Here is a 26,704-nt window from a genome sequence, read left to right as displayed (position 1 = left end):
CAAGTCTCTCTTCATCGCTATAGGTCATATAAAAGCCAACTGGCAAAAGCAAATATTGCACCACATTTTCAGCTGCATATCAAACAAGACAGACACCCCGTATTCCCTATTCCACCCAAACATTTACAAGAATAAATTTTTATATGCAATAGACTGGAAAGGAATTCTAAAATTTGCAAAGGGGAAAGGGAAAAAAAATTAATGGAGAACAAGCTCTCGATATTTCTTAATGCATACGTTTACCAGAAGGTCTTTTCATAAAGGCAAACAAAATAATTAAACAAAAGAAAAAAAAAAAAAAGAGCAACTTCATTGACATCGAAGTCACACCTTTTGAGAAACTCAAAATTGCTTTCTATATTTATATATTTATTTTCTTTGCTTTTCCCTATAAACATTTTGTACCTATGAGTTTCTAGAACATTTACCCATCTAACTGCAAGTCTACATTTGAAACGGCAACAGTATTTCACAGGGAGAAATGGGAAAAGTGAAAGAGAAATAGAAAGGAAAAGTGCCCAAAGTAGGTGCATGTGTGTGTGGACGGTCTTCAGTAGTACTGATGAAGGGTGTCACATTTACCCTTGGCTCAGTTCAGCTGTTCATCAGCAGAAGGATCCACCCGGATGGGATGTTAAAAGCGTACAAGAGCGTTTATAGCGGCTGCAGCACTGTGCGACCGGCATCGCTGTTCCCTCCTGCCTTCTCCAGCTCAGACAGCTCCTCAAACACATCTCTGAACACAAACAATAATATGGAAATGTAATGCGTGTAGGGGCTATTCTATAGAATTGAGTTGGAAACATCTTGAGAGAAAAAAAAAAAAAGTCATCTAGTAATTGTGCAGTTAATTCTCAAATTGAATTTTCACAAAGTTTTGGAATATTCGTCCTCTCTCCAAATTTATCACACTACCCAAACACAGTAATAATTTATTTAGAAGGGTTATACTGACCTATTAAGGTTACATCTGCATTGTAAATATATTTTTTGCCCTTTTATTGAACTTTTTTCAGAGGTAAATCAATACAATTACATTTTTAACATTTATTGTGTAATTTATGAGTTTTGCTGTGTTTTGAATCCATTTTTTCTTTGTAAAAGGCAAAAAGTTGATCATATTGATTTCAAAGTTAAGGATTCACTAACAAGATCTCTTCAGTGAATCAACGGTGCTCTTTGGATATTTGGAGGTAAATATAAGCTGAAAAGACGATATTCCAAGGCACTCGTGTAGAAAAAAAAAAAAAAGCCTTTAAAAATCATTAAAAATAATTAAAAGTGTAGATCTACGTGTTTCGGCTACACAGCCTTCTTCAGGATACACAATAAAAGCTCAAACAAGTATTCTTAAACAATCAGTAGGCAATCACTAGCAGCTGGTTAATCAATGGGAGTGGCTAGAGCTTTCCTCCTTGCAAAAAAAAAAAAAAAAAAAAAAAAAAACATCCACTCTAATCATACAATAAGTAATGATATTCACAAATATAAAAATCTACACACACACACACATATACATATACATATATATATACACATATATATATATATATATATATATATATATATATATATATATATATATATATATATATATATATATATATATATATAATATATATATAAAAAACACAATACAAATACCAAAAATAATTACAAAAAAGGTAAAAAAAAAAAAATAATAATTTCTTCATTAACTCCAGGAGGCTTAGTCCCCTTAACTGTATAAATCCAAAAAGTTTCTCGTTGTAAAAGTTGTTTCAATCTATCTCCCCCTCTTATTGAACATGGGATAGATTCAATTCCAATCACCTTAAGAGAGCTCTCACTAGCATGAGCAGCTTAATTGTAATGTCTAGCCATAGGATACAACATTGAATAATTTTTCCAATGTAGTTTCTTGTAAAGTGTATCCAATTGAGTCCTTCATTAATTGTAATTCTTCACATAGAAGAATAGAATGTGAATGTGAGTGTGGACATTTTTATATTGGTCAAACAAAAAGAAAACTACGTTTAAGAGTGTCTGAACATAAATATGCTATTCGCTCAAAAAATGTGTTGTATTGTTTGAGCTTTTGATGTGTATCCTGAAGGCGGCTTTGTAGCCGAAACGCATAGATCTATACTTTTAATTGTTTTAATGATTTTGCCCAGTCTATTAAAGAGTGCCTTGGAATATTTCATCTTTTCAGTTAAGGATTCATTAGTTTGAATATACATTGAACCAAAAACTATTTCATCTTAGTTAATAATTTAATACACTTTATTTTTGACAAAACATCCCATGTTTTGGTCGTGACGGCACATTTTCTGTAACGACAGTAATGTTTTTGGTAGTTTATTTCCCCCAAATAAGGGACTGCGATCCCTTTTGTCACTACCAAAACAATGACGGCATGTTTCGGTTGTGACAATTTTATGGGATAACACCCCCAAAAAAAACCAATGATGTCATTACTGAAACACCACCAAATGCTTTGGTAGTGACAATTTTAGATACTTTTGATGCTAATCAGTACATGGTTAGCACAGTTCCAAACAGCTGGAAAAATATAAAAATATAAAAACTAAAACTGAAGTAACTCAAAAAAAAAAAAAGAAAAGGTGGCTTAATTCCAGAAAAAAGGTGTTTGGTAGTGACGTTACTTAAAGTTACACACAGATTTTTCATACTTTTGAACACATTTACCTTAAAATGATGAGACCTATCTACTCATACCTTGTAGCTATGAGAGAGGGGGACACAGGAATATTTCCTGATCATAAATGTTATGGTGTAGTTAAAATCAGTCTCAGCCAATGATACTAAAACATACACCGTTTTGGTAGTGTTGTGAAAAATGCAGGACAATTTGTTTTTTTTTGTTGTTTTTTTTTTAGAAAAAGTTTTAAAATTTACTAAGAAAATAAACTTTTTTTTTTTTTTTTGAACTTCACTTTGTTCAAAATCAAAAAGATACTTTAAAAACAATGGAAAAAAATAAAATACCAAAATTTCAATTTTGAAAGTTGAAATGTAGGGGCTAGGTTTCGGGACAGCCACCTCCCAAAAGTACCCAATAAATGATGTTATATATATATTAAGTAGGAATGCACCGAAATGAAAGTTCCGGGCCGAAAACCAAAACCGAAACTGCTTTGTCAATAATATAAAGCTATTTTGTAAGCCCCCCCGATTTAACTTGATTTTAAATGACACAAAATTTTAAAATCACAAGCCAATAAAAACCACACTTTTACTGAAAACAAAAAAAATTGAATGGAAAATATAATAATATTAAATATCAATGTTATTTTTATTTAGTTCTATGCAACAGAATCAGATATAACTAACTAATTATCCAAATAATGTATTGTTCTAAAAAGCTATTTGAATACTTAAATGCATTTTTTGGTTCTTGGATAGCAGTTTGCACCAATTCTGTAGAAAGGCCTGTATACTATTTGTATTTTTCCACACGTGAACTTAGATGAAATAATCTCATCCCGAGAAACAACATGGCTCAATATGTGCATCACTAAATAAAAAGCTTACTTGTGCATGTAGAAAAAGATGTATCCGCTCCTGTCACGATCTCTCTGAACAGTGGACTCCTGTGTGCGGGACACGTCCAGATCATTGTACGTGAGCCAGGACTGTTTCTTCATATCATAAACATCACTAATGTAATGCCCTATAGGAGGAAAGAGACAAACAGGATGAAACGCTGTGCTTCATCTGCAATGTAAAAACGCTTAAAAGCTTATAGACAACAGTACCTGATGATGAACTGCTGCCGATGTGACTGACCACACTGATGAGTCTGAAAGAGTTCGGAAGCTCTCCAGTCTAGAAAATGAAACATTAAACATTCATTAAAACTATGGACTGAAAACTAGCACTTCTCAAACCGCACAGCAAGTCTCAGACTCACCTCAGCATTCTTCTTGAGCTCTTCAGCTTCAGCCTCACTGTACTCCATATCCAGGCCATCTTCATTCCCAGAGTCGTCATCAGAGCACAGCAGCTCTGGCAAAGAGTTATTAAACTCTACAACAACACAAACAACCATGTTAACAAAAACAAAGATAGTGTGACACAGAACATAATGTTCTGGGTGTGTCATACTGACCCTGCAGGCTGAGCTCAGTAGCTCTCTTCAGATCGTCATCTTCCCTCATCTCTCTCGCCTCCTGTGCAATTAAAAGATCATTTTTTTCCTCACTGTACAACAATCATTATCGTCATCAGTTAAGCTGTGCTGACGTGAAGGATGAACAAGACTGGAAAAGTACAGCAGCTAAGAAGATTGGCGATTCTGAATAATGTCCAAACCACTTCTGAACTCAAAATCAAAGGAGACCAAAAAAAAATATTTTTGAACAGAATTAAGTCTGTTAAGACTTTTTTTTTTGCCACACATCCTCTCTTCTAGTCTCATAACCAAAATGCAGCCAGGTGTTTTACTTAAGATATTTTTCTATTCCCATTATTCTCAAAGGTTTTCCCATAATTGAGATGCATTGAAATTTTTTTCTCCCCCTGCAACAAACAGATTCATCAAGATCCTTAAAATGGTTTATTTTCATATTTTTCTTTGATTTTGGGGTGAAATATGACCTGGACATATTATTAGCCTCTTTCACACAGTAATACCAGTAAATTGCCACAAAATTACCCAAAACGGTAAATACAAAAATGTGCTGTTCACACAGGCAATTATGTTCCATCTTTTTACCAGTAAAGTGTTATTCACACATCAGTTTTACAATACCGGTAAATTCTGTGACGACATTAACTGGATATGACCTCTTAACAGCTGCACCTCCAGGTGCTGTGCTTGTAAACATGGAGGGGCACACGCAGTCAGTGTTTTTGTTGATGTTTTCATTTTTGTGTCAAACATTTACATTCATAAAGCTGCTTTTGGCACAGAGGTCTCATATTAGATGACTTCAAATAGAATTACACAGCGTGGAGTAAATGAGTCATCTGCGTCAGGATGCTATGATTGAACCAGTGTAGACACCTTACACCAGCGCATTCTGAACTCTTCTGCGCTCATACCGGTAATCTTGGTATGAGTATGAGTATGTACAGAGCACATTACTGGTAATGCCACAACTTCTCAACCTCGTGATTTGCCTGGATGAATTTGCCGGTATTTCTGAAAATGTTTTAAAGACCTCACATGATGTCTTAACAGAATTTACCGGTAATTTACCAGTACAGACTGTATGTGTAAAAGGGGTTATTACCGGGTTTAATGAGATTCAACCACAAATTCAAAAACACAAAAATGTGTGTGATTTAGTTGCAAACAGAAGTTTGTGTGACTCTTCTTTCTTAATATACAAAAAAAAAAATAAAAAATCTGATTTCTTCATAATTATATATTTTTTAATAGTAATCTTACAATTTCAAAATATAAAGAAAAAAAGTAGAAATGAATGACTAATAAGCCAAAAGTGCTCCTCTGATGCAATCTACTGGTTATAAAGGTGATTTGATGGTTTTTTTTTTTGGTTGTTGTTTTTTCCACAAAGTGTTTGTTTACTACCAAGTATATTTTGGTCATCCTATTAAAAATAACATTACAATTATTTTTTTTAATCATTTTAGACCTTGAAAGCATTTTAAGCCACTATTTCCAGCACTTTAAAGTCATTGAAAAGTGGCTGAATTTCTCTCTCAAAAGGTTGTACAATCCCTGAAACGAATGTTGTAATAACATTTGACTATTTCTGCCACAACACCATGGTTGGAGTTAGCGTTACTACTTCAGGTATAAAGAAAAGTACTGCACTGCGCAGCTCAAACGTAGCACAGCTTTGTTACATTTGCAGTTTGACGTTTCTCATATGCACAAAATTTAGTCACACCGGCAGGAAAAAACAAAAAAACAAAAAAACAAAAGGTCACAGTCTGGAGCCCTGTATTATGATGATCTTATTAAATTTGTAATATAGAGAATTTATTCACAGACACATTTAAACCTTTATGTAATAGTAGTTTGAGGAATATGTATATCATGCTCCTTACGTGTTCCTGTAGGCTCTGTGCGAGGGCCTGCTGCAGCTCCTGTTCTTCTCGCTCCTGGTCTAAACTGTACTGCTGCACCCAGTCCAGCTCTCCCTGCACACCTTCAGGCGTCTGGTTCTCCTTATTCTCATCCATGGTTAGATCTAGAGACTCCAGAGCATCTAGACACAAACCAAACAATAAACAACTCCAGGCACTGTACGACAGCTACATAAACAGGAAATCTAGTTGACACTCTAGTTACCTGCAGGCTGTTTCTCTCCATCCAGCAGTTCTAAATGATGAGTCAGGTCCTGCCCGTCAGCATCTCCAAACCCTGTGTCTGGGCTGCTGGTTGGCTCATCATCGGGGCATCCGGACAAACTAGTATCGTGGCGACTCATCTCCAGCACAGCTGCCAGCATCTCCTCGTCATTGATGGCATTAAACTCCGAGTGCTCGACCTGTGCATTGTGCTGCACCTGAGGACAAAAAGCAAGTTGGTCAGATTGGTTTAATTCTAGCATGTCTGTTCAAAACCTTAAACAATCTAAACTGCTTATGCCAGTGTTATTTTAGTATGCATAAGCTGTTAGATTTTATTATTTTTTTATTAGTTTTATTTATATACATTTATATTTATGTCATTTTATTTTAATTTGACATTTTAGCTAGTTATTTACTCTCTTCCATTTTAAATATTTTATTTAAAAAATATTTAGTTTTTATTTTATTTCCAGTGCTTCAACTTATGACTTAGAAATGTTGCTTGACTGAAAAGTTTTTCTATTGCTTTATTTCCCAGCTTGTGACATGACACCTTTATCGATTGTACCTTGCAGCATCAAATTACCAAATGTAGGGCATTTAATGCCACTTCATGTAAACTGATTTAAACAATTTATTAAAAAGAAGCAGTTACCTCTTCCGTCCTTTCATCTTCTGAGTGATGTTTGCGACCGACTTTTCTGACGAGCTCCTCCTCACTATCAGAGTCGCACAACATACTGCCCGAGCTTTCTGGCTTTTGAGAACCTTTTCTGTAAACCATCAATTTAAAACACATTAGTATAAACCAAGACTAAACACTTTTAGCATCCACATAATCAGAGGGCTGCTCTCACCGTAGTGTTGAAGAGTTGACCGACTGTGACATTTTCAGTGTCCTGGAGCTGAAATGAAATCAGCCATTAGTAAATATAAAGGATACTACACTAAATGACAGCAAGTGTTAAAGTGAGTCTTACATTGCCGTCTGTGCGTTCCAGCCGAGGCTGAGAGGGGGACGTGTGGCGTCTGTGCAGTGTGAGAGTAGCGTGAGATATTTGGGGATTAGGACTTGCTGGCCCAGCTTGCTGTTTAAAGACAGCTGACTGTTGTAGCTGTAGCGTTTGAGGTGAAGAATCAGGACCCTGCATAGAAAGAGTTATTCAAATGTTTGTTAAACTGACCACAAATGAATCTACACAACAAACTACAGTAAGGATGTCTGTTCATTCCAACCTGGGAAGCCTGCTAAATTTGTGAGAGACGGTTGCTGCTTTTCCACTGCATTTTTCACAGGAATACTCAATCTCCTCCATCTGTACAAACAAAGTCAACAGGTAATGAAAACTGAAGTTACATATTGAAATTAAACACATCAAATGAATTTTACAGCTAGCATGACACAGCGTCTTACCCTGAAAAAGAGATCTAGAGAATCCTGTATGGATCTCAAAGGGAGTGTTTTTTTCCTGCGCGGCAGGTCGATGGACAGGTCATTGAACTGTTCACGTTTCGTCACCACCTCTCCACAGCTGTTCACCAGAGGAAGAGAGGACGGGTCAGTATGTTAAGCAACATGTCATTTTTACAAGACATCAAAAACCAAGAGACAACACAAAGCCTTTTTATTTTATTAAACAACACCAACTCACCTTTTACATGTTATGGTGTGCTGCACTTCAAACTCCATGTTGACTGTAACCGGGCAGGTGTAAATGCGTGAAGTGTCCACCTCATCTGCTAACCGTGCGCTCTGAGGCTCCTCCCAGGCTGAGGGCTCGTTCTTCCAGCTTTTGTTGATCTTCTCCACATCCTCCTTCAGCTGGTCCAGACACTGACTCAGGAACTCATGGGCATCCTGTGCAACAACAGCTGATTGGCACTTGCATCATATAAACAATCAGTAAAGCCTCATTCACACCAAAAACAACTGTAAAAATAACTATATTAGCATCAAAACCAACAGACAATAATTTGTTTATTATGCAGTTGTCATCTGTCACTCTTTGAAGTCAGATGCTGATTGGCTGTCATTGTTTTTGTCACTCAGCAGCTGAAACAAACCCTTCCGAATTTGATGATGAGAAAATCACTCCTCTGTATCATTAATGTTATAGTAGACAATTAAAACAGAGTTATCACTGGTGTGAACAGGCCTCAAGTCAGATGCATCTGCATTAGAAAAAGATGTCATGTGTCTTACATTCTGCATGTAACCAGAAAAACGCTCAGCTGTTGAGGAAATAGCATTCTTCACTCGCCGCAAAAGATCTTTCTTGACTTCTGGAGGGGAAATGTCTTTCTTAGCCAGCAGATGAGCAAAACGCCTTCATATGGAAACAAAAACAAAACATCAACAGGGTTGTGTGAGGATAAATTGCATTTCATTTTTTTAACGAATGTTCAGAATAGTCCAAAAAGCACCTAATTTAGATCAGACCATACCTCAGAAGAGCATTTACGGGGACCCTCTTCCATGGAATGCCCTGCTTCAGCAGGTCATTTGAAAATGAGGGCAGGCTGAAAAGTGACTGGAGTATGGCGTTCATGTAACAGGTGTTCCCAAGATTGGAAAATCTAATGGACAAACAAGTGCAAAACAGTTTCCCCAGTCAATGTGGCAACATAAGTGTCGACTAAACGGTACAGCTCCTACTAATCAAAACTGAAAACAATAGTCAAAAATGGAGAAAAAAAAAAAACGATTTTATCATTCAAATTACGATCAGTTTAATGCTACATTTAAAACATCTTAACCATTTGAAAAATACATTTTTAAAAGTGTATTTGGGCAGAAACTACTAGGTCTTTTCAGACCTTACATGCGTTTTCTTCGTGCCAGTTGCGGCAAGCTCGAAAATGACCATGCGAAAGATGAGCAAGGTGTGGGAATATTTTAAATTAGAAGGAAACTGAAAAGTTGCGTAATCTGTTTAACGTCAAATTGGCTTACAATAACTCTACTGGAGCAATGCATAGCTTAGAGGCTAGCCAAACCCAGTACAATATCAATCACATCATTCACTACAACCTGCCGCTGTGATCCTGTCCACGCTGTATATTCCTCTACGAAGACCCACTTTGGTGGAGGTCCAGGCATTTTCTGAAACTATCGTAGGGCCCTACGAAATCCATTTTACTTTTTTCCAAATTCATTTTTTTCTGTGTTAATTTGTCTGGATTCCGTTTTTTCCCCCATTTTTATTTTTCTCAACTTCTTTTTAATGGTTGAATTAAATTTTATTAATCAAAGACCATGTCTAATTAATTAAAATCATGAAACATACAATTTCATATCAATTTAATAAAGGTTTAACAAAAATGACATGTTTAGGGCCCTATGAAATGTTTTATTTGTTTATCAATGTTTATTGTTATCAAATTCTGTGTTTTAGCATGTCTAATTATTTGAATGCATACTTACTTTATTCTTAAAATAGCCTTATGTTTTGTTTTGTTTTTTACCCTCAGAAATTCTGTGTTGTGTATTTAAAATGTTCTGTTTATCAAATGAATTATTAATTACTGAAAATTAAGCTTTATGCTAACTGTTTTTTTTTTTTTTTTTTTTGGCAAACAAGGCAAATTTACTATTAAAATTAAAACATGGAAGAAATGTTGTGATTATACCCTAAAAAATAATGTTTGTTTCATTTTAGTAGTAGTAGTAGTAGTAGTAGTAGTAGTAATAATAATAGTAGTAATATATTTCTGGCACAATGTCTTCAAGTTAAACAGGACTTTTACTTTGACGGGTTGCCGTGTCTTCCTTTACATTTCTGTTTGTATATGACATATCGCTAGTTTTCCTAAAATGGAACAGTCAAATGCTCATGAAGTGACTCTCAACAGATATTGTTCATGTATTTATCTCCTTATTTAGTGGGGCGTCAGACGCTAAAATCACTGCGAGCGTCACGCATGCTTCAGTGTGTGCAGTAAACAAACCCGGTCGTCTGCTCCATTCATTAAAACAGGGACAGCAGAACATGCAGGATTCACATTTAAATGGTATTTTTGCAGCATAATATTTACATATTGCCTATTGCATATTTACCTACGTTTCATTATTTCACTCAAACTTTGACAAATTTCGGTGACATTCTGCATTATTCAGTAAATTCCGTTTTTATGACTGGATTCCGCCCACGAAATCATAGGGCCCTACTATCGGCTTGCTTGTCGTTACCTGTGTGCCAGCGTTCCAGCAGAGCACAGGAGTAATTGTTAATCACCTCAGGTCCCGTCTTTCACCAGATTATGTTGAGATGTTAATTTTACAGAACAAAAACACATGGACTAAGTAAGTAAAAGGGGCATTGTTGCATTGTTTTTTATTTAGATGATATAGGGTACATGAAGTAGGTTTTTAAAAGCCGTTTTAATGCTATTCCTTGGTAAACGTTCCTATTGTTTTTAACTTGTGTTTTATTATGTTGGCTAAAGATATATAAAGATGAAGAATTCTGTCATGCGATTTATTGTTATTTGCTATTTTCCACTGTTTTGCATTGCCGATTTGAAAAATGCGCTGGCTGACGCTGAGTGTATGCCCTTCCTTTTCTTTCCCTCTTTTTAACAGCTGCCTAAAATTAAACGATAATGCAAGGCAAGTGTATGGCATAATCATGACCTATTTTAAGGAAAACTCACTGCAGGATTTGACAGTGTGATTCATAGATCAAGTATTTCAAATAGGCTATTATATACACAAATGCACATCTGTGGGAGTTCTTTTGGGAGTTTCTTGCTTTTAGACTAGTCAGAGACAAAACCTGTTTAATCAACAGTCAAATTAGTCATTGTACTAAAATGTATTATTTAAATTATGTATTAAATTGTACTTCCCAGCAACAACAATACATTAACACAAAACAATAAACTAGCTAAACTGTCAATTTCATTTGATGACATTGTAAAAGATGAATAAAACTGTTTGTTCTATGCATTAACTTGATTACCAACCTTCTGAAATTGGTACCAAAATTGAAACTAAATTTCTTAAAAACAAACAAACAAACAAACAAAAAAAAAAAAAATGAATTTGGAAAAAAAATAAAACCACATTTGGGGGAAGAAATAAAACATAAAGCCCTATGTTAGTGAGCTTTAGACACTCACCCTTGCAGTGGAGGTTGAGGCTGAGCCAATGTGGATGCTCTTGGTTTGTTCCAGCCACCATAGTCCAAAGTTGGGCGCACCTTTTTAAAGGGAGTTGAGTGATTGGGTAACATTAGGCTTCTTTTAGCAGAGGGACACTGGCCTGTACTGCCGGGCCTGTAAAAGGAGAAAAAAAAAAAAAAAAAAAAAAAAAAAAAAAAAAAAAAAAACACAATACAGACTTTAGTAACCGCTCTGAATTCAGCACAGGATTCAATAAACTGATTAATATGGCCTTGCCTTTAAAAAAAATGTTTGTGAACTGGACTACACTAGTCACACTGCATGTTTGTGCAACAACTAAAGATAATGCACTTTTCGTGCCAGCATTATTTAACATTACTGAGTCATTTCATCACATTTAGATGACATTATTGCTGTGGTGTTGTAAATTCAATAGCACCATCACAGAACTTTGCAGAAAACACCAGTTCAGAAAGCACAGCCTTTTAAAAATGAGTATCAACACTGAGTCAGAGGCACTTTACCTGTCAAAAAATGAATGGGTCTGTGAATAATCTTTAGTTCCTGTCCTGCTCCCATAAAAGGATGTCGGCTGGAGAGGGGCAGGCGTGTGTGGAGCTGAAGAAATAAAGTAATAAGCATATGTAATAAAGCCAAGAGGGAAGCTGCTTCAGTAGATAAATGTGAATGGTACTAACCAGTTGTCCTGTTCTCCTCTGACTGCTTAAGTTTCTCTTTGCAGCTGAGCAGAAACTTTCTGGATGCGTCTGTGATGGCCTTATTGTTGCTAAAAACAGGCAAAATTAGGCAAAAATAATATGAAAAATGTGACCAGTGCAGGCAAAATTAATGCACACAGGGCAATTTTCTGTTGATCCCCATACATACACATACTGTATATACAGAATTACAGTATTTAAGTAGGCTGTATGCAATTATAATGTGTTATGTCAAAGTGAAATTGGGGACATTTTAATCTAACAATAAAAGATTGCTGCTCTTGACTGAACTGCTTTTTGCAGTTTTAATCAAATCAATTTGTTTGCAATGAACACACTGAAGTGATTTTTACATTTGATTTGGTGTTCTTACTTGAATGTTTTTGTTTAAATGTAAAATGAAAAAGTAATGCACTATTTGTTTCTTATACGTGTTGTTTTTTTTTGTTTTTGCATCCGTTCTTATTTTTAATAAAGATTAAAAAAAAAAAAAAAAAAAGTCTATTGTGATTAATAATATAGTAATTATTATTAAGAAAGGAAGCAGAGAAAACAATGCAATGTTGCTAGGTGATTTTGCTTTGGAAACTTCCAAAAACTAACTTGATTTTTTTTTAGAACTGACTTTGCTGACATCGGCTTCATATGGGTGTAGCTCAGTCATTTTGCATCCAATTCCAAGAACTCATTATTGGAGTAGTTTTATTGTTTTATTGGACAATATGTGACTCATTTTGCCAGCACAGGTCACAAATATTTGCCAAGGCTGCATCAAAAATACTGTAAAATGTAAGATAATTTTAAACATTTCTATTGTAATGTATTTTAAAATGTACTTTATACACCAAATTCATTTGCACTACCCTTTTTGGGGTTTACAAAGATTTGTGTGTTTTAAAAGACACAAGGTTTCATAGACAAGGCTAAAGTCTAGTCCCAGACTAAAATGTATGTCTGGGCTGTTTTAACTAAATGAAATTTGCACTGACTGATTTTAAAATGTCAGTGCCATTGTTTTGTCTCTAGATGCACACCAGTAGTGTTTTTATCTAAAGCACATTTATAAAAACTACTTATATGTCCTAATTAATCCTTAATGTTCTTAAAAAATGAATGCATTCAAAGGTGAGCTTTCAGAATCATTACTTCAGTATCACATGATCCTTCAGAAATCATTCTAATATGCCAATTTGATACTCAGAAAACTTTTATTATGATCAAAACAGTGCTGCTTACATTTTTTGGAAATATTTTCAGAACTCTTGAATACACAAAGTCCAAAAGAACAGCATTTATTTAAACAGTTTTTGTAACATTGTATTTACTGTACCTGTTGATTAATTTAATGCATCCTTTCTAAACAGAACTTAATCTCTTTCAAAAAAAAAAAAAAAACACACAACAACCTCACCTGACCCCAAATTTCTGAACATTTGAGTATCAAAATGAATTCAAACAAAGGTGAAGTCTTGTTTACCTAGAAGAGTCATTCTCTTTGGGGTAGTCCTCTGTCATATCACCATCAGAGTTCATCAGCCTCTTCCTCTTCTCACTCCTACAGGAGAAAAACTTTAGTTGTGGCCAGGCCAATCATTATAAATTAACCTAAAATAACATGCGAGCAAACAACTGTACAAAAAGTGCACACTTTCTAGAGACACTGTACCCAAATCTAAAGTCACTGCCAGGGCAAATTTGCACACCTGTTCTCAGAGAGCCCATTGCGGCCAGGTGTTGAAGTTACCCGACTAGGACTCCCAAGAGGCTTTCGGGGTGTGCTGTCCTCTCTGCTGTCGAGACTTGGACGTCTGGGAGTGCTCTGAAAGAAACAGTAGGTCAGTCATATAATATTTAGAAAAGAAACCAGAAGCATTTCAGTGCTTGTGATGGTGTGCTACCTGTTTATCTGACGGAGAAAGACCAGAGTCATTCTGTGCTGCACGATTCCCAAGAACTAATCCAAAACTAGCACTTCCCTGGTTTGTCTTTAAAACTAAAAACCAAAAAAACAAACAAAATTTAATGTGACTTGAAAAAATGGACAGTGATATGAAAACTACAAAACACGCAAAAAAAAAAAACAAACAAACAAACAAAAACATACCTGCTGGTTTTCCAACCCTCACATTTTCAAGGTATTCCTTCATTTTTTTAGCAACCAATATGGACAGTTTGTCCATCATGACAACGCTGGAGTCTTTCAGAGTCAAAGTCACACGGTTTGGGCCATGCGTTTGATACCACGAAACCTGCTTAACGTTGTGATTCAGCTGCAATAAAATAAACATACAAATGAATCTAAACAGCATTCAACAAAATCTGATGCTCATATGTTCTAAAATTACACTGCATGTCTCTAAGGAGAACCTTACAGAGGTTTTTTAACCCAATACACCTTCGATAACACATTTCTAAAGATTTAAGCTAACAACATGATGAAAAAAAAAAAAAAAGACAATGCCTTCAGTTATCTGATTGATCGGTTACTTTTTTAAAAAAAAAAAAAATTATAAAAAAAAAAAAATAAAATAATAATAATAATAATAATAATAATAAAAAGCCAAATTTTTAGCATAATTATTCCAGTCTTTAGTGTCACATGATCGTTCAGAAACCATTCTAATATGCTGATTTGCTGTTCAAGAAACATTTATTATCAATATATATATATATATATATATTTTTTTTTTTTTTCAGGATTCGATTCATGATAAACAAAGATCCATTCAGCATTCATCAGAAATAAAAAGCTTTTGTAACATTATACACTATACCATTCAAAAGCTTTTTTTTTGGGGGGGATTCATTTAAAAAATGAATACTTTCATTTAACAAGGATGCTCTAAATTGATCAAAATGTTACAAAATGATTATAAGGTTATACAAGATTCCAATTTCAGATAAATGCTGTTCCTCTGAATTTTATATTCATCAAATAAACCTGAAAAAAAAAAAAAAAAAAAAAAAAACTACTCAGCTGTTTTCAACATAATAATAATAATAATAATAAACTTTGAAAAAAAAAATGTTTGAGCAGCAAATCAGAATATTAGAACGATTTCTGAAGGATCACGTGACTAGAGTAAAGCTAAAAATTCAACTTTGAAATCACAGGAATAAATTACATTTTAAAATGTATTCAAATAAAAAACAGTTATTTTAAATGGTAAAAATATGAAAAATGTTTGTTCATCTTTCAATCCAATCTAATCATCTTACAAACATTATTGTGTGAGATAGAGTGACAACTGATATTTTATGACAACATTTTATGCAAGTAATCAGCTATACCGTTCTAAAGATCTCATTAATTTACATTCCAAACATCAGAATTTTGTATTTTTGGCCATATAGATATCACCAACTGCATATTTCTGCTCAGTCTGGCCTTTTTTTTTTTCCTCTAAGCTCCACATTCCCACTATATCATACTCTATGCAATATAAAAACCTGCTTATATCAAATATGATCAACAACAGCATAATTTACAATGACAACTATTATACGTCAAGCTTTCAAAAGTAATTAAAAGACAGTTCTGTACCTGAAACATTCTCGGCGTACCGCCACTGTTGAACTTCACTACCAGGTTTATTTTGTTATCCCTCTCGTGGATTTCAAAGACTCCCTCTTTCCATTTGGTGGTCCCCAGCTCCCCACATCTGATACGGATGCGGACAGCGCCACCGCTGGTCAGCTTGGGCACTGCGACGGCCATGAGTGCAAGAGGCGCTCAAAACTCCGGCTCTGGACACAATTGAGGGCGAACAGATGCGACCAATGATCTACAACAAAAGCCCTGACAAAAGACAAGAGACAACGTCCATCGTGAAACAGCTTGAGACGCAGAAGAAACGTACATATGACACCCGCACGATCGGAAACATTAGCGATGACGTTTAACAGCAAGCGCTAGCGAAACAAAAACACTCGATTTTGAGCCTTTATGTTTCATTTTACACACACATGTTGTAAGCAAGCTAATACATATCAATGTAAACAGACGGTTTGAAAGAAACTGAAAACTAACAAAACTGTTAACAATCGACTTAACGAGAAAACACAACCCACGTGTCAGCAACGAATCGAACTCCTTAAGAATAAACCTTAGCGAATCAAAGTCACTCATGTGAACTTATAACGCATAAATGTCATTTAACAATATGTCTGTTATAATGTACCGGTTATTTAAAACTATGAACGACAACTAGACAAAATAAGCGCTGGGGTAAACTCTACATGAAACGGTTACTTTTCTTACGTATGTGTGTTTGCAAATATTCAACATTATATAAAACTAAATCAGTAAACCAAATCACATAATTGTTGCTTTAAAAGCACCACCCGTAAGAATGACAAACTTCTAACATTTTAAAGTAAACAAACGCTCCAAGTCATGCATCGAAAACTCTCCTTTATAAGATTTTATCATAAATAGCCCTTAGTTCCGCGTGTTTAGAGGAGTTCCAGTGAGTAAAGATAAAAGTAAACAAACACATCAGGTCAAGACATTAGGCGCGCTTTAAATGAACCAACTTGACTAGCTTCCCTAGAGACCGCGCACACTTCATGCGCTCACGTTCCCGCCTTAAAACAAAGTAACACTCGCGTGTTTCGCTGAAACGGGTCTTTATTGTGCAGTATTCTCACATTCCGCTGTGAAATAATAACACACGCATCATCCACACGCAGCTAATTAACTAGCATTAGCAGCCCAGGCCGTGTGACAGGCTTGGCTCCGCTAACTGACCATTCTGATAAAAACGCGGGCGAATTCAGCTCGTAAACCACATTTCGTTTACCTGCGGGAGGGTAATTCCTTGAAGAAAGCGCCGGAGAATGAATATATCCGCTCAATGTGACGCACTGTCAGTGTGTGAGTTTTGCCGGCTATGATGTTATCTGCGCTCGCATCCCACGAGCAGCCGATGATGGCGGGAATGTGAAAATTTAGAGCGGAAATGGGAGGTGAGACGAGGCGCGTCAACTCGCGCGAGATTCGGCGTGATTTCAGAGGACGGCTTTGGCGGTACCCCGTTAGTGTATTCACTTGAATTAAATGTGTGTATGAATTAAGCATAAACATAATCAGAATCATCCAAAACCTAAAAAAAGCATCTCAAAACTGCTTTTTAATTACGTCACCAGCGGCCCTTCTGATTGGCTGCTAAGGCAGCCGCGTTATCAGCGGGGCGGAAGTTCAGTATTATCCACGCAAAAAGGTCTTCCTTCGGTTAGGACTTTAACATTTCTGTTCAGGGAAGGAGAAACGTTTATTTAAAACGACACGACGGTGGGTAACGTGTGTTATTTTATTAAACATCATTAGGGTTGAGTGAATAAGTTAGGACATTTTAACTCACATGTGATCTTTGCTTAAGATATTTTCTTCTCACTGCGAGTGTAACGTTAGCTGTAATGTGTTTTGGAGAATTCATCAGCTTCAACATACTGTACGTTCACTATGTCCTTTATTAATTATTCCTAGTCGTTATTATAGTGAGCTGTGAGTCTGTTTACATTGTAAACGAGGTGAGTGCTGTAAGGCCTCCTGCTGATGTGGCCTTTGACCAGTCTCGTTTAACAGCTAGAGATATTTAACTAGTTTGTTTGAGTCCTGCCAAGTGACCAGGAGCAACTTTTCACAGGGTTTTTATGCTGTGTCTAATAAATGTTTGTGTGTCAGGTGTTTTGTTTGTCTAAAGTGATTTACAATACAATAATTATGGATCAAATATGACTTATAATTAAGGGTGCAGTTCACATCAACAAAAACGATATGCTTTCTCGGTAAAATTACTATTGGTTTCGGTTTATATGTTTCGTCAGTGTAACATATCTGCTATTAGACAAGCTTAAAACACCGTTTTGGTAACAGACTTACTCTTCTATAACACGTAGAAGGTTAAAAGTGTGATTAAAAATGGCAAACAATTCATTATCATCAGTGGACACAGTCACACAATATGGTTATGAAAACTATGTAATTGAGGAAATGGCTCTACAGGTAAAGGTAAAGGTAACAGTTGTTTACCTTCGCCATTTGTCTCATAATTTCAGTAACAGGCCTTGTCTGGCCAAACACATTTTTCTTGATCTCAAGTTAACCTCAAATTCTCAAAGTATTTTAAGTAAAATTATGCAAAATCATAACAATATATCCAACATGGTTGACGGGCAGTTAATATATTTGACAGTAGGTTATTGTAGATAAAATACAGAGGGGAAAAAACAAGGAGATACTTATATTACCAGTCAAAAGTTTTTGAACAGTAAGATTTTTTTTATTTATTTTTTTTAAGGAAGTTCCTTCTGCTCACCAAGCCGTCAGTTATTTGATCTAAAGTACAGCAAAAACAAAAATTGAAATATTTTTACTATTTAAAATAACTGTTTTCTATTTGAATATATTTTAAAACATAATTTATTCCTGTGATTTCAAAGCTGAATTTTTAGCATCATTACTGCAGTCACAGGATCTTTCAGAAATCATTTTAATATTCTAATTTGCTGCTTAAAAAAACATTTATTATTATTATTATTATTATTATTATTATTATGTTGAAAACAGCTGAGTATTTTTTTCAGGTTTCTTTGATGAATAGAAAGTTAAGAAGAACAGCATTTATCTGAAATAAAATTATTTTATAACATTATACATTTCTCTATCATCACTTTTGCTCAATTTAAAGCATCCTTGCTAAATAAAAGTATTAATTTCTGTAATTTCTTTTAGTTTGTGAATTATACTGACTCCAAGATTTTAAATGGCATTTTGTATGATGTTACAAAAGCTTTTTATTTCAGAAAAATGTTGAACTTTGGATCTTTCTATTCATCCAAGAACCCTGGAAAATATTTACTCAACTGTTTTAAATATTGATAATAATAATTATAAAAAGTGTTTCTTGAGCAGCAAATCAGCATATTAGAATGATTTGTGAAGGATCATGTGACACTGAAGACTGGAGTAATGATGCTGAAATAATTAGCTTTGATCACAGGAATAAGTTACATTTTAAAATATTAAAAAAGAAAGCAGTTATTTTAAATAGTGAAAATATTTCACATTGTTACTGCTTTTGCTGTATTTTGGATCAAATAAATGCAGGTTTGGTGAGCAGAAGAGAAGTCTTTAAAACCAAAAAACATTAAAAATCTTACTGTTCAAGAACTTTTGACTGGTAGTGTATATTATACAATAATGTGTTTAAAATGTCCACTGCAGGAAAAAAAAATGATAATAATATCAAATAGTCTTGTAATAATCTCTTTTTAAGTTAATAGAACTTAAGCAAAATAAGTTATTCATAAATATGTTTTATTCACAGTTACACAGATTCTTGGGTCATTCAGTTTTGGCTGTATAATTATTATTCTGAAACTAGGTATGTCTTGTTTTCAGACACCCTCATCATTATCATCACCATCTTCTTTCCAGGCATGTGATGTCAGCTGACAGCAGCAGATGTAGCTGACACCCTTCTGTCACAGTGGCCATGGTGGAGGTTTCGGCAAAGAGCGGCGGTGCTCCGATGCGCCGCGGGCCCTACATTAGCATGATCACCAATCGGACGACGAATTTGCTGATCCGTGCTGCTATGCTGTTTATGGTGGGTGTGTTTCTAGCGCTCGTGCTAAATCTGCTACAAGTGCAGCGTAACGTCACCCTCTTCCCTCCTGACGTCATCACCAGCATTTTCTCATCTGCCTGGTGGGTTCCACCCTGCTGTGGAACAGCCGCAGGTACACAAACACACATGACATATTATTAGTAAGTAAACACAATTATAAACTGCGTTTGTATGAACAGCTTCTGTCATGCAAAATAATAACAGAGGATTCTCACAAAATAAATGCTGTTGTCCTTCGTAGGATGGTATATTTGTGACCTGTGAGATCTATGATGACATTGCATGAAATGTTTGATTGAATGTCACTCTTCTTGTTTTCAGCTTTGATAGGTTTGCTGTACCCCTGTATGGATCATCGTCTGGGGGAGCCACATAAACTCAAGAGAGAGTGGTCTAATGTGATGCGCTGTGTGGCCGTCTTTGTGGGCATAAATCATGCCAGTGCTGTATCCTTTTCTTACATATTGTGATGCACATCTTGAGCAAAACAAATTATCAAAAAATAAAAAATGCAGGACAAGGACGTGGTTTTATTCATATAGATTGAGGCAGATCTGAATCCATGGTTTCATAACTTGTCACATGTCTCACAGTCTCATGTCATCATCATTAAGCGTCTGACACGACCTTCAGTCTTTAAAAAAAATTCTCTGAGCGTGTGAGTTCGAATAGTTTGCAAAAGCGCATTTATAAACAAAAAAGTGGTTTAAAAAGTGGTTTGGTAGGTAGATGAGTTTACCTGTTCAATGTGGTGATGTTTAATGTCTTTAGCAACCTCTGTAGTCACATTTAGCAACTTGTTGGCAACTGCCTTTTTTATAACAAGTAAAAACCTTTAATTTAGGAAAATTAAAGCTGCATGCAGCATTGAAAAGGCCATCCACCCGGTGGATTTAGGAAAACAGCGAATGGTGAGCAATATGCATTTAAAGTGGTAAATATAGCAGGAATATCTCAAATTCTAATGTCAACAAAAAAAAAAAACATCCTGCTGCCAGCTGGTGGCGCTATGACTGACGATATTGACATGTAGATATCTTCAAGCCATTACTTTGATCAAACATATGAAGTTTGGTGCAGATTGAACATGGTATGTTTGACATGACATGAAGAAAACTCATTCTAAAACCCATTGACTTCAGAACGATGCAACCAGAAGGGCTAAAATGCTACCTGGTTTCTGGGTTTTGGCCTACAAAAATACATCATTCCTGCAGGACTCAACTGTACGGAAATGATAATGCTCTTGTACGACTTATCTTTAACACTATTATCAACAGAAGGTGGACTTTGCGAATAATGTGCAACTGTCGTTGACGCTGGCTGCCTTGTCTGTCGGCCTGTGGTGGACATTTGATCGTTCTCGCAGTGGTTTTGGGCTGGGAGTCATCATTGCAATACTTGCTACACTCACCACCCAGCTGCTGGTTTACAACGGAGTCTTTCAGTGAGTTTCAGTCATACACACTCTTTTATAAGTCTGCGCAATATCGTCAGTTGCAAATGTTACCAAGTAACAGAAGTAGTTGTTAAGGCTTGTTCACACCAAGAGCGATAACTATTAACGATAACTGTAAGATGTACTACTTACACTTGCATTAATGCAAAATAGTTTGGCTTAAATCAGGGGTGTCAAACAGCCCTGCAGAGTTTAGATGCAACCCTAAATAAACACACCTCATCCAACTAATCAAGTCCTTCAGGCTTAATTGAAAACTGCATAGTATGTGTGTTGGAGCAAGGTTGGAACAAAACTCTGCAGGGCTGCGGCCCTCCAGGAACTGAGTTTGACACCCCTGGCTTAAATGTTTTGATTGGTACTTCATTGTGTATATGTGAATGTGTGCAGATATACCTCCCCTGACTTCCTGTACATTCGGTCCTGGCTGCCATGTATCTTCTTCGCGGGGGTTATAACTGTGGGGAATATTGGACGACAGCTAGCTCTGGTAAACTTTTGCATACTTTCTCACACATAATTGCACCTAAAGGGAGAGTTTAACCAAAAATGAAAATTACACTGTGATGTACTCACTCTGAAGCCATCCTAGATGTATATGACTTACTTTGTTCAGACAAACACAATTAGAGTTGTATTTAAATATGTTCTGGCTCTTCCTAGCTTTATAATGGCAGTGAATGGCTGTTGAGATTTTGATGTCCAATAAAGTGCATCCATCCATCATAAAAAGTGCTCCACACGGCTCCAGGGGGTTAATAAATGCCTTCTGAAGTGATTCGGTGCGTTTGTGTGAGAAATATATCCATGTTTAAAACTTTATACAACTTTTATGATGGATGGATGCACTTTATTGGACTTCAAAATCTCAACACCCATTCACTGCCATTATAAAGCTTGGAAGAACCAGGACATTTTTTAATATAACTCTGATGTACTCATCTAAAAGAAGAAAGTCGTATACACCTAGGATGGCTTTAGAGTTGAGTAAATCATGGGGTAATTTTCAATTTTGGGTGAACTTTCCATTTAAAAAGATTAATTAAAAAAAGTGAAGGTAAAAACATTTATGTATATGTTTTATAAGATTTATATTTAAAAAAAAAAAAAATGCTGCTCTTTTAAACTTTCTATTCAACAGAGAATCTGGATTAAAATCATTATATTACAGTTTCCACAAAAATCATAGATCATATAAATCATAAATAAATATATATATTATTTCATCTTATTTTATTTTTATTTTTTTAAGTGCACTAAGTCAGCATATTAAAAGGATTTCTGCTGGATCGTGTGACACTGAAAACTGGAATAATGGTGCTGAAAATTCAGCTAAAATAAGTTACATTTTAATATTTGTTTAAATAGAAATGTTATTTTAAATTATAATAACATTTCGCAATATTACTGTTTTACTATATTTTTATCTAATAAACAGCTTAATAGTCGTCTTTTAAAAACTAAACAAACAATAAAAAAATACCAACCTCAAACTTTTTAAGAGTGGTAGAAGTTAATTTGTTGGAGTGTATAAAATAGATTTATCTGTGTATTTATAGATTTGTTCTATGTATTTACATCAGTGTGTAGCTCAATTTTGGAAGTTCTTAAAATTGTGAAATGGGCATATGTTGCTTTTGAAACGCTAAGTATTGCATTGATTTGGGTTTCTTTATTTGCTACAGTACGAGTACAAAGTGAGTCAGGAAAAGACCCACCAGGATTAATGAAGAATTCTCTGCACCATGGGAAAATCCAGAATAAAGGAGTGAGGAATCAAGCAGGAGCACCATGACTGACAGAGCCATCCATCATTGAGGAGGAGCTGGAGGAGCTGCTCTCGGTGTTTGAGGATGGACAGTGTTATGATTTATACCTCCAGATCTGTTTTCTGCCTCCTCAGATGCTCAGGTTCTCTAAGTGTATAAGTGTGTAACAGTAAGATATGATGTGGTTTACACACTCTCATACCGTCTTCAGCAATGCTGAAATGCTACCGGCTGCCATAAAGTGCCAAACTGACTCTGACTGGTCAAACTGCATGACTGTCTTCACCTCATTACTGGAGGCAAAGCCTGGTGTGTGAGAGATGGACAATATAACTGAATATTTAGATGCATTACATGCACAAACACAAAACTCAATCACAAGCAATTTTCTTTATGATCTTCGTACTGTTGTGGCCTCCATCCTCTGTGATGGGTGGAGGAGAGTCATCTGGACACAGCACCATCGTCGGATCGCATTCGTCGTACAGAAAAATCACTGGTCAGTAGAAGTAAGAAGAGTAATATAGAGTATTATGACAGGGCATCAGATCTGTTACATCATTTTATTAAAGGGCAGCTCACTTCTGCGGAGTCTCAGAGCCACCACTAGTGGGCGTCAGAGCATAACTGACCCGTCGCCCTGTGTTTGTAGATGCAGTGCTAAACCCGCAAAAGACATCATATTTTCTAACAGACTAACCAGTGTGCTGTGTTCATTAGTTGGGGAGGGGAATTGGTGTTCAACAAGGTGTTGATTACTGCTTTGATTATAACTTGAATACTTTATTGTGAAGCATTCCTTATTATAACCAGATCCCTATTAGAACTCATCAGTTTTGACTGATTGAAGCATCCCTTAGCTCCAGAAATGATTTCAAGGCCTGATAAAAATAGTTGGCTTCAGAATATTGGAATGATTCTTAAAAATGACATTCCATTGATTATTACCAAAGCCTTAAAATAACCTTAAGATAACAGATAGATTGGAGCTCAAAGTAAAGAGGATAGAACAGGCAGACCACCATCTGTGCACTGATTTTGGATAAATTAAGGGAGTTTTTACCTCTTTTTATTGGGAGGATATTTTATGAAATACTGAGTAGGATTCAAAGTAAACAGGATTAATGTTTTATTAAGTGTTACAATGAGATTGTAGGCTTGCAAGAATAATTGTATAGTTCATGACCATCTGAAAGTGAGTATGTTGGGATGTTTTCTCATGCATGGGCAATTACTTGATCCACGGTTTGTATGTAACCACATTTACTGTTTTTTGAAGTTGAAGTTACATGTTTGTTATTATTGCATTTGCATTATTAAAGGAGACATTGGTTTGAGTTTTTGTCTTTGGTTTTGATTAAAATGTGCATTGTTTTTTCTTTTGTTTGAGGCTTTCATACAATCAGTTACTATTTTCAAGTCTGCTCATCTATTACAATAGAAAGTAATTAGTAAACAAACAAACCAACAAAAAGTATACTTTAATGCAATTAATGCGTATATGTAATCAGAGCTGGGTAGATTATTCACTAATTGTAGTCTGGTACTGATTACAAATTACATGACAAAAAGTGTAGTTTGTAACATTCATATTTTAGGTAATATAATCAGACTACCTTTTGATTACTTTTAACCTGACATGTTTATCGCACTGATTTGAATAGAATCATCTTGTACCATACTGATATAAAAAATACAAAGAGAAAATGTAATCCATTCATTGTTATTAACAACATGAAGAGCATTAAACATTACATTATTTTAAGGTTTTCCAAAGGGGGCTAATAATAATAAACTTGAAATTGTAAAACTAAAATCATTTTTAAATAACAACTAAAATAAAACACTCACTCAAAAAGACATGTTTTGTTTACCTGCATGTCATGTGACCATTAACCAACATTAGAGAACCGTGAACATGCAAATGTGTTACTCGATAAATAACTTACCTTGAAATCTCAAGGGTACTTCGAGTCAATATATTAGATAAAAGAGGATAAAATATATTTGTATTGCATGTAGACCACCAGTCAAAAGATTTTTTTTTGTGTTTTTTAAAGATGTCTCTTCTGCATTTATTTGGTCCAAAGTGCAGCAAACAGCTAAAATATTTAATTTTTTTACTATTTACAATATCTGTTTTCTATTTGAATATATTTTTAAATGTAATTTATTCCTGTGATCAAAGCTAAATTTTCAGCATCATTACTCCAGTATTCAGTGTCACATGATCCTTCAGAAATCATTCTAATGTGCTGATTTGCTGTTTAAGAAACATTTATTATTATTATTATTATTATTATTATCATTATCAATATTTAAAACAGCTGAGTACAGTTTTTAGGATTCTTTGATGAACAGAAAGATCCAGATCAGGATTTATCTGAAATAAAAAGCTTTTGTAACTTTATACACTATAACATTCAAAAGCTTGGAGTCAGTGTAATTATATTTATAGAAATTAATACTTTTATTTAGCAAGGATGCTATAAATTGATCAAAAGTGATGATAAAGACATTTATAGATAAATGTTGTTCTTCTGAACTTTTTATTCATCAAAGAAACCTGAAAAAAACTCTACCCAGCTGTTTTGAACATAATAATAATAAATGTTTTTAAACAGCAAATCAGAATATTAGAATGATTTCTGAACGATCGTATGACTAGAATAATGATGCTAAAAAATTAGCTTTAAAATGACAGGAATATACCAGATTTATATATACAGTTATTTTGTATAGTAAAAATATTTCAAAATGGTACTGTTTTTACTGGACTTTTGATCAAATAAATGCAGGCTTGGTGAGCAGAAGAGACTTCTTTAAAAAACATTAAAAATCTTACTGTTCAAAAACGTCTGACTGGTAATGTAAATAAGAAAGAACATGAATTTGCACTATTCAAAGACACGGTTAAATAACCCGCTGATAATTCAAATAAAAATTAATGTGTTCGTCAGTAGCTGATGCAATGTTGAAATGTTGAGAAAAATACTTCCTAAAATTGAAATGATTTTTGTAAATCCAGTGGTCAAACACTTTATGGCCTCTCTGTGTAAATATAGCCACCTGAGTCAATATCCACAATACTGGAAGACTTTCTGAACGTTTTTAAGCGGAAGGCTATTTTAAAAAGAAAAATTTAAAAGATGAAAAAGAATAATCAGGGAGAATCAATAAATTATGAGTAATTTATTACTATTGTTTGATTAAGATGTAATCCTGTAACAAATAAGAAAGTAACTGAAATCTATTTAAGTACTTTATGTTTGTAATCTGATTATGTAATCCAGATTACATGTAATCAGTTACCAATTGTATACGAAAATTTTCAGATGTTATACATGCCTTAGGCTTTTGTTGCCATAGACCTATAGTCAGGGTAGCTTTTTTAGATTTTTAACTTTAAAACTCCAGATTGCACGTATCACATATTTCGCAGAGCAACTGTAGAAAAAATAAAGAGAAACCTAGTAATGCCTTAAACCACTGAGTTCATCAAAAATAGAATCCGTTCAGCTGTCTAAATACTCTTAGATATGAGATAATGTGATTTACTCAAGATTTGACTTGCCAAATACTATTATTGTACTAAGGGCACAAAAGAAGCATTTGCACAGCAAAAAGAGTTATTTCGGCCTCAGAGAGCAGATTTTTTTTGACATGAAGAACAAACTAATAACAGTTTAAATGAACTGTAATTGACGGAATGGTAATTGTTGGGCTCTT

General features: G+C 34.9%; 2 protein-coding genes across 4 annotated transcripts; one reads left to right on the top strand and one right to left on the bottom strand.

The window, feature by feature from the left end:
- Window positions 1–288: 288 nt before the first annotated feature.
- Window positions 289–17,067, bottom strand: usp37 (ubiquitin specific peptidase 37). 2 transcript variants are annotated; one of them, XM_051118981.1, is made up of 24 exons: window positions 16,916–17,067; window positions 15,658–15,912; window positions 14,218–14,383; window positions 14,012–14,106; window positions 13,817–13,932; window positions 13,591–13,668; window positions 12,093–12,181; window positions 11,919–12,012; window positions 11,392–11,547; window positions 8,716–8,847; window positions 8,474–8,597; window positions 7,923–8,128; window positions 7,685–7,802; window positions 7,507–7,586; window positions 7,251–7,415; window positions 7,128–7,175; window positions 6,926–7,043; window positions 6,269–6,485; window positions 6,025–6,185; window positions 4,115–4,175; window positions 3,917–4,032; window positions 3,762–3,831; window positions 3,538–3,676; window positions 289–736 (listed from the first exon to the last, which is right to left on the bottom strand). In XM_051118981.1, exons 2-24 carry the CDS (start codon window positions 15,829–15,831, stop codon window positions 655–657), a joined length of 2,805 nt encoding a protein of 934 aa, XP_050974938.1. In that variant the 5' UTR covers window positions 15,832–15,912; window positions 16,916–17,067; the 3' UTR covers window positions 289–654. The 2 variants fall into 2 exon arrangements, with proteins under 2 accessions (XP_050974938.1, XP_050974939.1); XM_051118982.1 differs by having other exon boundaries at window positions 15,658–15,860; window positions 16,916–17,065.
- A 134-nt stretch (window positions 17,068–17,201) lies between these two features.
- insig2 (insulin induced gene 2) lies at window positions 17,202–24,312 on the top strand. 2 transcript variants are annotated; one of them, XM_051118983.1, is made up of 6 exons: window positions 17,202–17,406; window positions 19,555–19,859; window positions 20,069–20,193; window positions 21,028–21,194; window positions 21,597–21,696; window positions 22,892–24,312. In XM_051118983.1, the coding sequence occupies exons 2-6, from the start codon at window positions 19,613–19,615 to the stop codon at window positions 22,931–22,933; spliced, it is 681 nt and encodes a 226-aa protein (XP_050974940.1). In that variant the 5' UTR covers window positions 17,202–17,406; window positions 19,555–19,612; the 3' UTR covers window positions 22,934–24,312. The 2 variants fall into 2 exon arrangements, with proteins under 2 accessions (XP_050974940.1, XP_050974941.1); XM_051118984.1 differs by having other exon boundaries at window positions 19,519–19,859.
- The last annotated feature ends 2,392 nt before the right edge of the window (window positions 24,313–26,704 follow it).

The sequence above is a fragment of the Labeo rohita genome, chromosome 9 (genome assembly GCF_022985175.1).
Source record: "Labeo rohita strain BAU-BD-2019 chromosome 9, IGBB_LRoh.1.0, whole genome shotgun sequence".
In the NCBI taxonomy this organism is placed as follows: Eukaryota; Metazoa; Chordata; class Actinopteri; order Cypriniformes; family Cyprinidae; genus Labeo; species Labeo rohita.
This window is presented reverse-complemented; position numbering and strand designations above follow the sequence as displayed.

Bases quoted from the DNA above. Each gene is read 5' to 3' on its own strand.
- usp37 (XM_051118981.1), bottom strand. From the start codon at position 15,831: ATGGCCGTCGCAGTGCCCAAGCTGACCAGCGGTGGCGCTGTCCGCATC. The intron at 14,107-14,217 runs GTATGTTTTTGT...TTTGGTTTTTAG, and splicing joins GAGGGTTGGAAAACCAGCAG to TTTTAAAGACAAACCAGGGA. The intron at 4,033-4,114 runs GTCAGTATGACA...GTGTTGTTGTAG, and splicing joins TACTGAGCTCAGCCTGCAGG to AGTTTAATAACTCTTTGCCA.
- insig2 (XM_051118983.1), top strand. From the start codon at position 19,613: ATGGTGGAGGTTTCGGCAAAGAGCGGCGGTGCTCCGATGCGCCGCGGG. The intron at 21,195-21,596 runs GTGAGTTTCAGT...GAATGTGTGCAG, and splicing joins GTTTACAACGGAGTCTTTCA to ATATACCTCCCCTGACTTCC. The intron at 21,697-22,891 runs GTAAACTTTTGC...TATTTGCTACAG, and splicing joins TTGGACGACAGCTAGCTCTG to TACGAGTACAAAGTGAGTCA.